Source organism: Alosa alosa, chromosome 23, assembly GCF_017589495.1.
Source record: "Alosa alosa isolate M-15738 ecotype Scorff River chromosome 23, AALO_Geno_1.1, whole genome shotgun sequence".
Taxonomy (NCBI): Eukaryota; Metazoa; Chordata; class Actinopteri; order Clupeiformes; family Clupeidae; genus Alosa; species Alosa alosa.
This window is the reverse complement of record NC_063211.1, coordinates 14,481,610-14,497,334: the sequence shown is the minus strand read 5'-3', so window position 1 is coordinate 14,497,334 and position 15,725 is coordinate 14,481,610. Positions and strand designations below refer to the sequence as shown.

The 15,725-nt window shown below is 44.1% G+C and overlaps 1 protein-coding gene across 3 annotated transcripts in view; it reads left to right on the top strand.

The window, feature by feature from the left end:
• The first annotated feature begins 7,098 nt into the window (after positions 1–7,098).
• The window catches only part of kcnh7 (potassium channel, voltage gated eag related subfamily H, member 7), a 96,825-nt gene continuing 88,198 nt past the window's right edge, over positions 7,099–15,725 (top strand). For all 3 annotated transcript variants that reach the window (XM_048234810.1, XM_048234808.1, XM_048234807.1), the window contains exons 1-2: positions 7,099–7,640; positions 8,395–8,625. In XM_048234810.1, coding sequence (XP_048090767.1) covers positions 7,565–7,640; positions 8,395–8,625 — 307 coding nt within the window. In that variant the 5' untranslated portion in view covers positions 7,099–7,564. The remainder of the gene's footprint in view (positions 7,641–8,394; positions 8,626–15,725) is intronic.

The window sequence follows — 15,725 nt, the reverse complement described above, 5'->3', positions numbered from 1 at the left end:
TTTTTTTCCAACCCACTTTTAACTTCCAACAAAATTACGTCTCACTGCAACGATCGCCATCTAGTGGACAAACGACTACTTCTCGCCAATACTGAAAATGCAGCCATGATGATGATGATGAATATTTATTTTCGGTCCCCGGGACTAAAATGAATTTTTTCCGTAAAAGTCTAGTGGGGCTACATACCCACCAAATTTCATGTACCCGGTGGTTCGGTGTCCCGGGTATCAATGACCAAAAATTCAGGGAGTAGATGACGGAAAATTTCTTGAATTGTGTGCAAAAAATTTGTGTTTATGTGTGTGGGTGTGTGTGTGTGTGTGTGTGTGCGGTGTGTTTGTGCATGTGCATGCATGCGCGTACATATGTCTGCTGTGTTATGTGTGGGTGTGTGTGTGTTTATGCACATGTGTGCACATGGAATGGGTTAACATGACCCCTGTTTGCTCATCCTAGGCCCTACAGTTCTTAAGATATTCACAGAGAACTGTGTTTGGGGGTCCAGTCCAGCATGCATGCGGTTCCATATATGTCTACTGTGTGAGGTCTTTCAGTATGTGTCATAATATGATTACTGTAAATGTATGTGTGTGCGCAGTATATCTGTTTATGCACATGTGTGCACATGGAATGGGTTAACATGACCCCTGGAGGCAAACATAACGGAAAAAAATTGGTCATCCTAGGCCCTACAGTTCTTAAGATATTCACAGAGAACTGTGTCTGCCCTACCCTCCTTTCGGGGGTCCAGTCCAGCGGGGAGGGCTACAGATCAAAACGAAGAATGACGGTTCCATGCTATCCATGTGGGGGTACATGCCCACCAAGTTTTGTGTACCCGGTCTTTCAGTCAAATTTAGGCCCCGGGGACCACCACCAAATCCCCCGTGCTGGGCCTCCTGAACCGCAAAAAAAAAACAGTTTTTCCTAAATAACTACCTGAACCGTGGCACTGAGGATGAAGAATCTTTTATGGTATGTTGGTCTCAAGGGCCCACATCAACCTGGCTCATAATCACTCATTTGTGATTTGCACCCCCCACCCCCCCGTAAAAATGAAAATGCAATATTATTCTGCTTTAATCGCCCCTATCTTCAGTTAAGATGTTCAGAACTGCACCAAATTTTATGTGTATGATTGACCTGGCATTCTCGGGGGTATGCCAAGTTTCGTAGAATTTCATCCATGGGGGGGTCTAAAAAAATTAGGTTATGTGTACATTTAGTGACTGTACACTCATTGGCCTGTAAATGGCGGTGCACACATATACACATGCACACACACAGGCACCCACATACTATCGGTATTAGAACGGCCGATACATAATTACAAATTCAGTAGGATTAAAAGAAAGCCAAAATAAATATTCATCATCATCATCATCATGGCTGCATTTTCAGTATTGGCGAGAAGTAGTCGTTTGTCCACTAGATGGCGCATCGTTGCAGTGAGACGTAATTTTGTTGGAAGTTAAAAGTGGGTTGGAAAAAACAATGGACGCTTCATACAAGGACTGTAATTTACCGCAGCGAACATCTAATAAGGATAGGACGATGTTCACATGAAGTGTAATTCCCATTTCTTCTTGAAGCCGAAATAAATCTGAGGATGTTTATCGGACATGCTTGTTTTTTACTGCAGGTACGTTAATCTTGTAATATCAATAAGGACCTAGGTAATGTTACCGTTAGCGTTGGTTGAGTGATGGAGGCATTTGATTTATTGCATTTGTAAAAAACTATAAATGCGGTTATACCAAGCAAATGTATAGCAGCACTGTTTGTATCTTTCGACTGTCATTTATTGCACGTGCTACAAAATCATTCTGTGCAATGGAAGATTGACCAACGTTACACCGGTCTGATACAGTTTTGCCTATACATGCGTGAGACTGAGGTGCCTGTTTATTTTGTTTTAAGTGCGTGCAGGGTGTGAGAGGGGAATCGATGTGCTTTGATTACAGCTTGGTAGTTGTAGTCTGTGAAATTAAAAGCACGCGTGTGTGTGAAGTATCCAAACAATGACACCTTCATTTCATTATGGCTGCTTTAGCAAAACACCTTAAGCTACTGTGTAGTGGGTCCCATTTAGAAGTGGCTACTTCATTCGCGCTTTCCTTGACTCATGGAGCTGCGTGAATATTATTTATTATTATTACAACTTTTCGCCACGATATGACAGTTTAAGTCCGCTTGATACTGTAAAGGCGTAAACCATTGGTTTCCAAAGGAGATTTTATTTGTGTCGCCAGCATAGCCTATTGACAATTTATGTTGTAAATTGGCCTACCTTATAATCCTACCTGTAGCTTAGGGAAGCTAACAGCTTTCTATTAGGATCTAGTTTGTTAGTTACCGTTTTGTCATAACTCCCTGATGCATTTTTGCATTTAGAATAGCCAGAGCGTGTATATCTCAATCGGAAAATTAAACAATATCGGGTGCCTATGGACTAGGCTGGGTGAACCCAGCCTGATCTGCCCGCTATTTATTTTTTGATTTCATGAGCTTGTCAGTTATTTGCACCACTGGTTAGATGTAAAACAGCATTTTGTTTCAGACTAGGCTACTGTTACTTAATTTGTGCATTAACAATAACGTTTCAGACTACTGTTACTTAATTTGTGCATTGACAATAAAGTATTACATGAACTAAAGATGACTAAAATCTTATGTAGAAGAAGAAACATTCACAAAAATCCATCCATCCAAAAATGACCTTTGTTTTGATAGCTGTTGAAAACGGCATGGAACTGACAGAGATGTTTTTGTTTAAAAAATACAAAAAAAAAAAAAATAAATAAATAAATAAATAACATTATGCTGATACCTTTTGCTTTTCCCAAATACAATGTAGCCTACAGGTGTAAGTGACCTTTCATCAATCCAGTTGCAATGGATGAACTGTGATGAACTGCCCTACTTGTGATTGTTTAGAGATTTTAAAGGTTTTATAACAATTCTACATCTTCTTTGGCTATTCTACAATCTATTCACCTTTTCAGCACCAGTAGGGTACTTTCTGTGCAGCCGCACACATACACAGGCATGCCAAACAAGCATACACAAAAGTTTCAAGAGTGGGGGATGGAGTAAAATATGGAGACAAATTGAAGTGTGATTTATTTTCGCGGAACGGATGTACAGGACTGAGCGGCGGTCATATTTTGTACCGCTATGCGGTACATCTAGTTGTATTGATGCTATTCATAAACAATGAGCTGTAAAGTAACTGTCAAGTTTTTGTTTAGTTTTTTTTAAAGGATATCGACTAATTATCGTTATCGTCAAAATCACAAAAAATATCGAGATATTATTTTTTGTCCATATCGCCCACTCCTAATGTTACATTATACATTTCACTTTGCCAATGAAATATTTTAAACAAAACTCTAAGAATGAATTTAAACACATACATCACTTAAACACAGTTGTGTATCAAACTACAACTCCCATAATCCCTTTCACTTACCCAAAATGAAAGGAATGGAGATGAACTACAATAAGCTTATTTCTTGAGCTTACTCCTAAATTCTAATATTATATAACTTCAAGATCATTTTAGTTCTAATGAGCAATTATGAACTTTATTTAATCTAAGTTATGTAGCACTTATTTATTTAACTTAAATGCTTTTTAGCACTGCGCTACACAAGGACTCCACCTTTACTGTAATGGGTAGATGTAGGAAGAAGGATGGACATAAAGTTTACGTGATTGATCGTTCGTAACAGTGGGAGCAGATTCAGTCAGGAGGATATTGGAAATACCAGTTAGCCTAGAAATCTAGACGCGCCCCTAGCGGCAGCAAATTACATTTGCTGCCAGGGCTAGTCTAGCAACTCTCCGTTGGCTTGTGAGCTCCAGAAATCGAAACTTAATCAGGACATTGAAATCGTGTATAGAGTCATTTGGTGGGCTTAACATAATGATTGATGGCAGAGTTGCAACGGTTTGGCTTGAATTCCCTGCTACTTGAAAACAAATATCCTATTGCGTCCTATTGCGTGCAGAGGGAATTTGAAAGACAACTGATTATCCCGCCCCTCGGACTGAGTGGGTCTGGCTCGCCAGGCTAAATACCAGTGCTATACACCATCAAACATGGTAAAAAAAAGAACCAGGACAGCGTAGGCGCAGTTTAGATACAACATGAAGTCAGAGCCACAGAGACAAACAAGAAGGATGAGGCAGATGAAAAGAAACCCAGAGAGAAACAGAGACAGAGAGAAAACCAGACATACCATGAGATATACAAAATGAGAGGGGGAGAGATCAATAAAAAAAAACATATAGAATGAGGGACACATAGTGTGAAAACAGAAGAGAGTGAGAGGGAAAGATAAACTGAGAGACGGTGGAAATGAGACAGACAGAGAGAGGCGAGATAAAAGAGATCGACAGAGAGATATGACGGAGAGGGGGTAAGGGACAGAGAGTGATAGAGAAAGAGGAGGAGGAGAGAAGGAGAGGCAGATGGGTGGAAAGTGAGACACATGACAGAGAAGAAGAAAGAGAACGAGAGTAGAAGAAAGAGAAAAGGGAGTGACAGAGAGAGAGAAGGATGAGAGAGGGAGAGACAGATGGGTGGAGAGTGAGACACGTACAGTATGACAGAGAAAAAGAAAGAGAACGACAGAGTAGAAGAAAGAGAAAAGGGAGTGACAGAGAGAGAGAGCAATATAATAGTAGATGTAGGCAGAGAATGAGAGGAAAGGAGAGGCAGACAGACAGAGAGGAGGTCCCTCAGGTCAGCTTTCATTTTACCTAACAAAATGAGGACGGCCAAGCACCCAGCACCTCCATGTCCAATCCTGCCTCCGCAGGCCAGGGGTGGGGTGGGGTGGGGGAGTGGGACACTCCCTACAGGTACAGGAACTCTGGAAGATGAAGTGTTGAGTGAGGGTAAAAGAGAGTGATGAAGAGAGACTTTTGACCTTGAAAATCAACTTTGATAAACCACATTATAAAGTTAAAAGGTTTAGAACCTGCAACCAGAAAAGATTCTGCAGAGGAAAGAGAGAGAGAGAGAGAGAGAGAGAGAGAGAGAGAGAGACTTTAGCTTTTTACCCCCAATTAATGAATTAATCATTTTAATTAACCACATATAACTCTGATAAAGGAGTTATTCAAATAATTAAACTTTTCTGCCCACAACAATCTTTGACAGTACTGATTGATCAAAAGTGAAAATTGACTGTTTTTTGCAATCTATCGTATCATCATGTTATTATAGCCATGTTATTTAATAATGCACATTGAAGAGGCAGACAACATTTTGCCCATAACATCAGTCAACTCTCAGAGAGAGGATGACACAGGAAGAGAAGATCAGCGAGACACTGAAAATGGAAAACAGAGAGGAAGAGACAGCGGTGGAGAGATGAAAAAGAGAGAGTGGGAGGGAGATGGAGAGACAGAGAAGGGGAGATTAAAAGGAGAAAAGGGGAGGGCACATCCATGACTTCCCTCTCTAAGCTGAAGCGTTGTTGAGTGACAGCATGGCTCCCTGATCGTGTCAGACCAGGGGGACGTGCAGTCTAGCCCTGGGCAAGCCCCTCCTATGGCACTCCTGATCCCTGAACCCAAGCTAGGGGCCTGAGACACAGTCTGGCACACTCAGTCAGTCTCAATCCAGACAACGGGCCTTGAGACTCAGCCTGTGATAGTCTGAACCCGGGCAGGCTGCAGGACAGAGAAACAGTCTGGGACTAACGGAACCCAGGCTACAGGCCTGTAGACACTCAGTCTGAACCACAGCAGCTACGACAGCATATCAGAGAGAGAGATGGGGAGATGGGGGAGGTGATGAATGAATGGAGCCTGAGGTAATGAAAACCTCAATCACAGACAAACACACACACACACACACACACACACACACACACACACACACACACACACACACCCACACACAGATACACACACACACACACCAACAAAGGATTAAGACAAGATTAATTCAGGGAGGTGGAAGTGTCTGCAGTTCCTAATCTCATGGACAAGATGTTTCCATGATCTAATGCTGAGGACAGAACGACTAAATCAGTTTGTAAACAAATAAACAAATACCTCTTTCCTGTTAAACATATATAAGTCCCTATGTCCCACTGGTTTGTTCCTATATTCCGTGCATACTGTAGGTGTGTCTATCTGTGTGCGTGTGTGTCCTCATGAAGTGAAGTCACGACCTTCGCCCGCGATGACATTGAGTGGAGAGAGACACGTGCTCTTCGCATCGTGCTTGAAATATTGCTTTGCTCCATGACGGGACACACACACTTCTGTGACAAATCGAGAACTGCCCATCTGAATGCTAGGCCATGGCTCAGTGGCACAATAAATTGACAAACGTGTCATATGCGCTACTTTAGCACAGAATAACTAAAAATGGCTTCAACGGCACTCCCGACCTCCCGAATTTGTGTGAGGGTGTGTGGGGGGTTGGGGTGTTCGGAAGAACAGATGGGTACTCATCTCTTGCCGCAAAGAGACAGATGTTAAAAGACTGTGCGTGCGTGCGCATGTGTGTGTGTGTGTGAGAGAGATGGGGGTGTGAACGTGTTTAGACGGGGAAGTCTGACAGATATTCTGCACACTTGTGTATGTCTCAGATTTATAGCCTATAAGGCAGTCGCCAGGCAGACATATCCCTCCATCATCACAGCCCTACCCCCGGCTCCTTAGTTTCACCCTAATTAGGGTTTGGGCAAAAACTGCACGGGAAATCACTCCCAAGTAACAATAGCATCAGCACCATGGACAGAGCCTTTGTCTTATTGCAGACTGTTCCAGGAAACATCCCTTCACTGTCAGATTCCACGAGGTATTATTAAAAACGTAACATAACCATAAAATCATTATATAATATATAAACCGTATGCTAAGTAACCTAAATGTCCTATGTTGAGTAGAAAATAAACTAATCGAAACAAAGACTGCGAGAACAAAGACTGGAGGCACACTCGTGATCGCCAAGCCTCTTTTTGCCCTCTCTCCTTCGTTCGCTCGTACACACACACACACACACACACACACACACCAAAGTGGCTCTGTGTTTGTGGCCACAGCCATTTTTCCCTCACTAGATCGAACATCGCGCGAGGTGTCACGCTGTAGTTGTAGCAGAGTGAGCGAGCAGAGTCTTTGCTGGGTTTACCGTCAGTCTCTCCTCTTGGCAGCTTGCTGCACACTCCGTCGGTCTTCTGTTCTCTCTAAAGGCAAAGCATCGCCTGAGCCGAAACCGCAGAGGTCACGAGCTGTCTTTATTTTGTCATGATCGGAGAACTGTACCCTCCAAGAGCGCCCGTGTACCAGATTCTCACCGGTGGTGGACGTTTTCAAAAATACCGCACGATGTGCCCACGTCAAACGGAACTGAAGTTAAAATAGTGGTGGCATATAGAAACAAAAGTGTTCAGTCGAGCAAAGGGGGGATAAAATCGAGAGTGGATCCGCAAGGATGATCTGTGACGGACTGACTGAGAAGCGTTAAGTCTGAGCGGTCCAACTTCAACTGCTTGGTTCTGAGTTCGGATCGCGTCCGGACCACCTTCTGTAACCATGCCGGTGCGAAGGGGACACGTTGCGCCACAAAACACTTTCCTTGGAACCATCATTCGGAAATTCGAGGGGCAAAGTAAGTCTCTTGGCAGATCTATTGTGCGTTTGAAGCATTCAGCAGCTACTATGTCGCTTCAACTAATATACAACGAGATGTGTCAATTGTATAAACTTGTTGATATTTTGTTCGAAGCAATTAGCAGTCTGAAAAAAAATCCGAACAAGAAAAATCACTATTGTGTTCACGGAGTTAGGTTTTAACATGTGGAGCACGCATGACATACTGTGTAAGAAATATGTACTATTTGACAAATATAGACCGTGTGTTAATCAGATAAATCGTTATAGTATAGCATACAGTATGCTTGAATATACAGTACACACTTATGTAGAATAGTTTGTTAAAATAAAGAAAACTTAAAATTCAAAAAATAATTTGTATCCCCTCCATCACAATATCATAAACATTTGAGGTTCAGATTCGTTTACTTTCTGAAATGTTATAGTAAATTTAGTCTGTATAATTAAACTTTTATTTTTCATTTTGAGTAGTCTTATGCACTCACAATCAACTGCCTTCCCATTGCGCATGTAGAGGTCACTAATTCTCTCGTCTTAACTAGCATACCCACCCAGTCACAAAAGTTCGTATACAGCCACGTTTACGTGTTACAATTGGATTTTAACCGCCAGATGTATTTCCTGCGGTGACGCGCCTACACCTGTGTTTCCCTTGTGTGTGTTTCATGTGTTTTGTCTACGTGCATACTTGCTTTTGCATGCCACATATCACCACCGTTCTCTCTTTCCCTCTCTTTCTCTGCACGTAGACAAGAAGTTCGTTATAGCCAATGCCCGGGTACAAAACTGCGCCATCATCTACTGCAACGATGCGTTTTGTGAGATGACGGGCTTCTCACGGCCGGATGTAATGCAAAAAGCCTGCACCTGTGACTTCCTCCACGGGGAGCTCACCAAACGACATGCTATCGCGCAGGTGGCGCAGGCCCTGCTCGGCTCAGAGGAGCGCAAGGTTGAGATCACTTACTACCGCAAGGATGGTAAGTCATACGGGCCTACATGTATGCATAGAGTGTGTGTGCGTGTCTGTGCGTTTAGTTTGGGCAAGATGATGATGCTTATCAGATCTGTCCAGCCAGGTGGAAGGACACACACACACACACACACACACATACAAGCCATCAGTGTTGTGAAGGGCAGCTGGTGTTATGCGTCTTTACTTGGTCAGTGCGGGATGACGGGTGTCTGATGTGTCAGTGCCCTGCAGGAGAGACTCTGTGCTCCATGGCTAAATATGGCTGTCGCTGGTGTGACGAATCCGCACAGTCCCCACAGCGCTGGTTCTCAGGGCAGAGGAGTGACTGAGAGTGTGTGTGCTGACCAGTGCAAGCGCTGCTGGACACAGGAATCTTGATCAACATGAAACACGAGCTGGTATGACACAAAAGCCTCAGACATACTGTGAATACACACACACACACACACACACACACACACACACACACACACACACACAAAATGACACACACACACACACACACACACACACACACCCACACACACACACACACACACACACATACACACACACACTCACACAAACGTGCACACAAACACACACTTGCACATGTACAGTATACACACACATACACAAAAGGTAAAAGTCCCCCCCCTTCCAAAATAATGACTTACTATTGAGTGGCTGGTGAATTTTACCATTTATTTGTCAGTGGCTGGTAAAACCAGGTAGAACCCCTGCCACCCAACACAAACACAAACACATTCACACACATATCACTCCCCCTGTTCACATGCTCCCAATCTCCCTCAGCTGTGTGGTGCCCTGTGAAGAATCACTACTAATCCTCTCAGTCTGTCACTGTGGACAGCTGAGAGCTCTCTGAGTATGGCCACAAACTCCATTGTACATGGGAGCCGGACACTGCTTGCCCAGCAGTTGCATTTAGCTTTTTTGTGTAAGTGAATTGGTGTACATGTGTGTGTGTATGTGTGTGTGTGTGTGTGTGTGTGTGTGTGTGTGTGGCGTGATGGAGCAATTATAGTGTCACAATCGGCTCTCAAACCTGCCATTGGGAATCCGTGCTGCTTTGGATAAGCATCTTTTAAATATCAGTCACCTTTACCTTCAGCCATCTACAGTATAGCTTTCCATTGTTGTTGTTGTCGTTGGGGACGTGTTGTTTTCTGCTTATTTTGCGTCAGGAAAAACAGGAGTACAGTGCATCCTTGAGGGTGGTGCCTGAGGCCAGTGCGTGCGAGAGTCCCAAAGCGTGGCTCAGTCATCAGTCAGCGCCTACCCAGCGCCCCACTCTCAGGGACAGAGAGACTGTTATTCATGGGCTTGCGTGTATGTGTGTGTGTGTGTGAGAGAAAGAAAGAGAGACAGAGAGAGAGAGAGAGAGAGAGAGAGTGTGTGTGTGTGGGGGGCTTGATTGACTGCTTGTCTCTAATTTGTCAGACATATGTCAAATCAAGAGAGAGGGCCAGAGAGAGAGAGAGAGAGAGAGAGAGAGAGAGAGAGAGAGAGAGAGGGGAAAGAGAAACAGAGAGAGAGAGATAGAGAGGAAATCCTGCATTCCAGTAAGCGAGCTAGCGAGTGTGCCCAAATGGAGACAAATGAGGTTGCCGTGGTGATATGACAGCATTTATTGTCATGGGTGAGCTGCCGTGTTGTGTGTCGGAGTGAAAGTTTAAACAGCCAGTATCAGGTAGCAGCTTCTACAAGTCTCACAGCCAGAGGGACAGGGTGTGTGTGTGTGTGTGTGTGTGTGTGTGTGTGTGTGTGTGTGTGTGTGTGTGTGTGTGTCTGTCGGTATTAAAGTGGGGAGTGCAGTGACCTCAAGCAGTGATATTTGTGAGAGGGGAGAGAGAGCAACCACTGGACAGGCTTCCTTACATAAGGGAGAAAAAGAGAGAGATAGTTGGAGAAAGAGAGAGAATAGATAGAGGGAAAGAGTAATCCAGGCACGGACAGGTACAGTGACCTGAGGCTTTAATAAGGTCTGAAGTAGACCAGAGATCACGCCAGCACATGTTAACTCTCTCTCTCTCTCTCTCTCTCTCTCTCTCTCTCTATCTCTCTCTTTCAATTCTATTCAACAAGGTTATATTACTGCATTATATACAAAATATATTGCCAGAGCATAAGGGCTCTTATACATTCTGCTCTTTCTCTCACCCTTTGACTCGGTCAGTGCTAAGCACACACAGCCTTCTACTTTCCCTTCGCCTCTCCCTCCCTCCCTCTCTCCCTCCCTCTATCTCTTTCTCCCTCTATCTCTCTCTCTCTTTTTCTGTCTTGCTCTCTTCCTCCACTTGGGGAAGGTTGATCCCCTTCAATTAGAGCTGAAGCATTCAAGCATGCCACCTGACTCTTTCTCTCTCACACACACACACGCACACACACACACACACACACACACACACACACACACACACACACACACACACACACACACACACACATAATTCTCAGGGCTGTCGTCTAGATGGAGATGAGGCCAGGGGTGGTGGGGGGAGGGAGGAGATTGGAGACACAGGACACACACACACACACACACACACACACACACACACACACACACACACACACACACACACACATGCTCACACACAAGGGTCACTTAATCAGATACATGAGAAATAAAACAAAAAGTGTCCTACATACATGTTGATGAATATATATGTGTGTGTGTGTGTGTGTGTGTGTGTGTGTGTGTGTGTGTGTATGTGTGTGTGTGTGTGTGTGTGTGTGTGTGTGACCTGACGTTACCCCACCTGTTGTTTGGCCACAGCAGTCCGAGGCGTCTCGCACAGCTGAGGTGAGCAGGCGAGAGATAGATAGAGGGGAACAGCAGATCGATGCGTGAACAGGGGAACATGGACAAGAGAGATGAGGAAGATGTGCAAATAGCCATCCACTGAGTGACCGATGGTACAAGGCTGAGAAATTTAATCAGAAATGAACAGAACCAGAAAATGACATGGGCAGACAGATTGATGGATAAAAAGAGAGAGAGAGAGACAGAGAGAGAGATAGAGAGAGAGAGAGAGAGAGAGAGAGAGAGAGAGAGAGAGAGAGAGAGAGAGAGAGAGAGAGAGATGGACGGAGGGAGGGAGACTAATGAGATAGTGACTGTCTGTTTTTGATTCATGCCAATAATTGGCAGGGAGGGAGGAAGAGTGAAGAAAGGGGTATAGAGACGGAAAAGAAGAACAGACTAAGAAGGACCACTTAAGAAGGATTGGGAAGGAGGGCACTTAAGAGGGCTTGGGAAGGAGGGCACTTAAGAGGGCTTGGGAAGGGGGGCACTTAAGAAGGAAGGAGGGCACTTAAGAAGGAAGGAGGGCACTTAAGAGGGCTTGGGAAGGGGGGCACTTAAGAAGGCTTGGGAAGGAGGGCACTTAAGAAGGATTGGGAAGGGGGGCACTTAAGAAGGATTGGGAAGGGGGGCACTTAAGAAGGCTTGGGAAGGGGGGCACTTCCATACAGTCAGAGAGGCAGTATATCCAGGTAATAAAGGTGCTTAAATAGCTACCTTATACTCTAAAATGCACACACACAATCACACAGGCACACACACACCCACACACACACCCACACACACACACACACAGCTATATCGGCAAACTCAGTAGGTTCATACAGTTACTGGATTCAATTGGCCACAAAAACGCCTGCGCATCATTCTCTATCTGGCCAAGACTAATGAGGATACATGTCCTGTCATGTCCCATGGATTTTTCTATTGTGTGTGTGTGTGTGTGTGTGTGTGTGTGTGTGTGTGCACGTGTGTATGTGTTTGTGTGTATGTGTGTGTAAGAAGAGAGAGGGAGAGAGACAGAGGGAGAGAAAGAAAGAGAGAGGGGGAATGGTTAGGACTTGTGGATGTGTGTTAAGTTGTTTATGTGTTAAGGGAGATCAATAAAAGGAATATCTTTGTGTGTGTGTGTGTGTGTGTGTGTGTGTGTGTGTGTGTGTGTGTGTGTGTGTTGGCGTGTAGAGAGAGAAAGAGAGAGAGACAATATAAGGAATATCTTGATAAATCACCTCTTTGAGAAGCTATTAGTACCTTGAAGTTAGGGTTTAAAAGACTGAAATAGATATTAGAGGCACAAACCGTGAAAGTCCTATGTGTAGGACCTTTTCATTTAAAACATTCTAAAATAACCTACAAATGTATATGTATTATGTATGTATATGTATTTTAAGTATATAAATGTATAATCTATTTGACTTCACGTAAGCTCTGTGTTGCCCAGATATCTACTAAAATTAGTATACTAAGCAGCTAGCTTCGTCTGCTTTGGATTGTACTCTCTCATAACACCTCAATAAATAACTGCATATGCGTACAAGTCAATGGAAGAGTATCATTGTGGACCTAATGGTGCATTCAACTCAACTTCTACAAATAGCCCCTTTAAACAGGTTAAACAGGAGATCAGAACGGTTTGTCTTGAATAGTTGTGTATGGTATGCCTTTTCATTGTTTATTTGTATTCATCTAATTGCTATGCTTCCTAGCCTGAGTGAACCTAGGCCAATTTGCTCAGCAGGTCCATCTGCCAATTCCTCAATTCACAGCGATTTCCAAATCCCCAATCACAACCACTTATCTGTAGGGTGAGCATTCATCCGGACAGTCTGGCTTTCGAGTCCTCTGTCCAGACCTATGCAGAGTGTCCTCTTTTTGGGGCATTTGTCCTCTTTGACAAGTGCTCCACAGAAAACAATTCTTAAGTAGCGATGATACAGTATAAGCATGCCACAGCAAACAATGTTTAGAAGTAGCGATGATACAAGTACTCCACAGCAATCAATGCTTAAAGGGCTGTTCTGTAACTCCAGTTATTTCTTCACTGATTTCTCACTTTTGTTGTGAAATATGCACCCCTACAGCTTTGGGGTGCATATTTCACAACAGTCTCTTTGGTCTTTTCGCTGGCTCTGCCATGATGAACATCTAAAAAATGAAGCCATCTTATAGACCCTTTCAACAAGGTAAACAAAAACAATGCTTGAACGTTCTATTTGGGCCCCAATCTACTTCCTCTGCATTAAGATAACATATGGAATGTTCAAAAGGAAGTCTTGTGGGACCAACTATGATGCTGATAATGGAACTCTCTTGAAAGGGTCCATAGCTAGCTGGCATGGCTAACCGGTGCTTGAGGGCATTTCACATGTTTCTCGCTCGTTCTCGCTTCTCACGGGACTTCCTGATTCAGACACTGCCGGGACGCTAGTGCAGATCTTGCAAGGCTGGTTTTCACTAGGAGATGGTAGGGGGAGCAGGGAAAGCCGCCATTCTCGCCACAACAGGTCATTTAACCATCACAATGATTTCTTAACTGTTTTATTACAGTAAGTTGAAAATGTTGCATAGGGGGCCTTTAAAGGAGAATGACTTGGGTCTTCACATAGATCTCTGTTTCGCAAGGTCACCGACTAGTGACGATACAACAACAACAAAAAAGTGCTACCTAGCTCGAGTTGCTGCAAAATCATGCACCCCAGTGTGTAGCACTGTAGCTGCCTGGCTGCTTTAGCTGCAACAACTCGAGCTAAGTAGCACCATTTTTTTTCCGTACCAACAGTACTCGGTGACCTCGAGAAAACGGAACTATGTGGAAATTGCCGAGCTTTCCTAGTAGTGTAGGGGGATAAGGTGGGTCATACAAGGACAGACATAAGAGTACGGTCAGCAGTGCGCTGAACATTACCAATAGCTGTACTGGTAGTGTCAGTGTTAAAACGACACAGATGTGTATTTTCTTTGAAATTGAGTAAACAATTGGCTTTAAAACCTTACTTTACAAGACAGATGTGCTTTCCTGTAATGTCACTTCTGGTTGTGTCCCTTGGAAATAGGAATGGAATGAAGCGTCCCCGGACCAATTCTCGTTCTCAGCTGGAATTCTAGAATTCTACAAAATTCTGTTCGCCTCCCTCCCTAGTGTCCCCGTGCCGAACTGTAAACAGGCAACAACACGCTGCAAAAACAAACCTATCCTGGTCCTACGTCCTTGTTTGCAGTCATTTGCTGAATATTTCATGGCGCCTGTATCAGACACCACTTGAGATGCGGCGAGGTGTAATCGCAGAGGAGAGAGGAGAGGAGACAGCAGGGGAGGAGATGAGAGGAGAGGAGAAGAGATGAGAGGGAAGGAGAGGAGAGAAGAGGAGAAGAGACGAGAGGGGAGGGGGAGGAGAAAGGAGGAGGAAGAAGAGAGAGCATTGATGATCATGCTCTCTCCAGTCAGGCCCTGGCTCTATGTCCCCTAACTGAGGCTCGGTTTAGCGCTCAGGGCTACTTAGCAGCATGCAACGTACTGTAACCCTCACACCCCAAGGGCTTGGGAAATTGGAGAGGAAAAAACCCTAAGAGTTACACAAAGAAGATGTCTGCAGTGAGAGAGAGAGAGAGAGAGACAGAATGTGTGTGTGTGTGTGTGTGTGTGTGTGTGTGTGTGTGTGTGTGTGTGTGTGTGTGAGTGAGAGAGAGAGAGAGAGAGAGAGAGAGAGAGAGAAAAAGAGAGAGAGGGAGAGAGAGAGAAAGAGTAAGAAATAACAAAAACTGATATACTCCAGGGACAGAGTGCTGGAAAACTAGTAAGTGTCTGATTGGTAATGAGGCAGTGTGACTCATGCAATCTCAGTGCCATTATTTGATAGTGTGTGTGTGTGTGTGTGTGTGTGTGTGTGTGTGTGTGTGTGTGTGTGTGTGTGTGTTTATGATTGATATTGTGAAACTAATTCCTCCTAACTCTTCCATCATTCATTCCATTTGTTTCCTGTGTCCACCGCTCCCACCACACAGCCATCCATCATCCACACACAACACAAATCAAGCCGCTCACTCCATTCGCTCCGCTATCTAAATCTCTCTCTCAAACTTCTCTTTTCCTTCCACATTGTTCCTCCCCATATCAAACCATGGAAGGAAGAAGCAGTTTTGATGAGACTAGAGGTTTACCCAGTGCAGGCGTAGACAATTACAGCTCATCAATTTACCTCAGGGAAAGTGTTTAGATAAGGATGGCGTGTTTGGTGTGGGGATTCCAGAGCACTCCCTGCTTAGCATTTAAATTACAAACGCGCTAGCTGACGTGTATT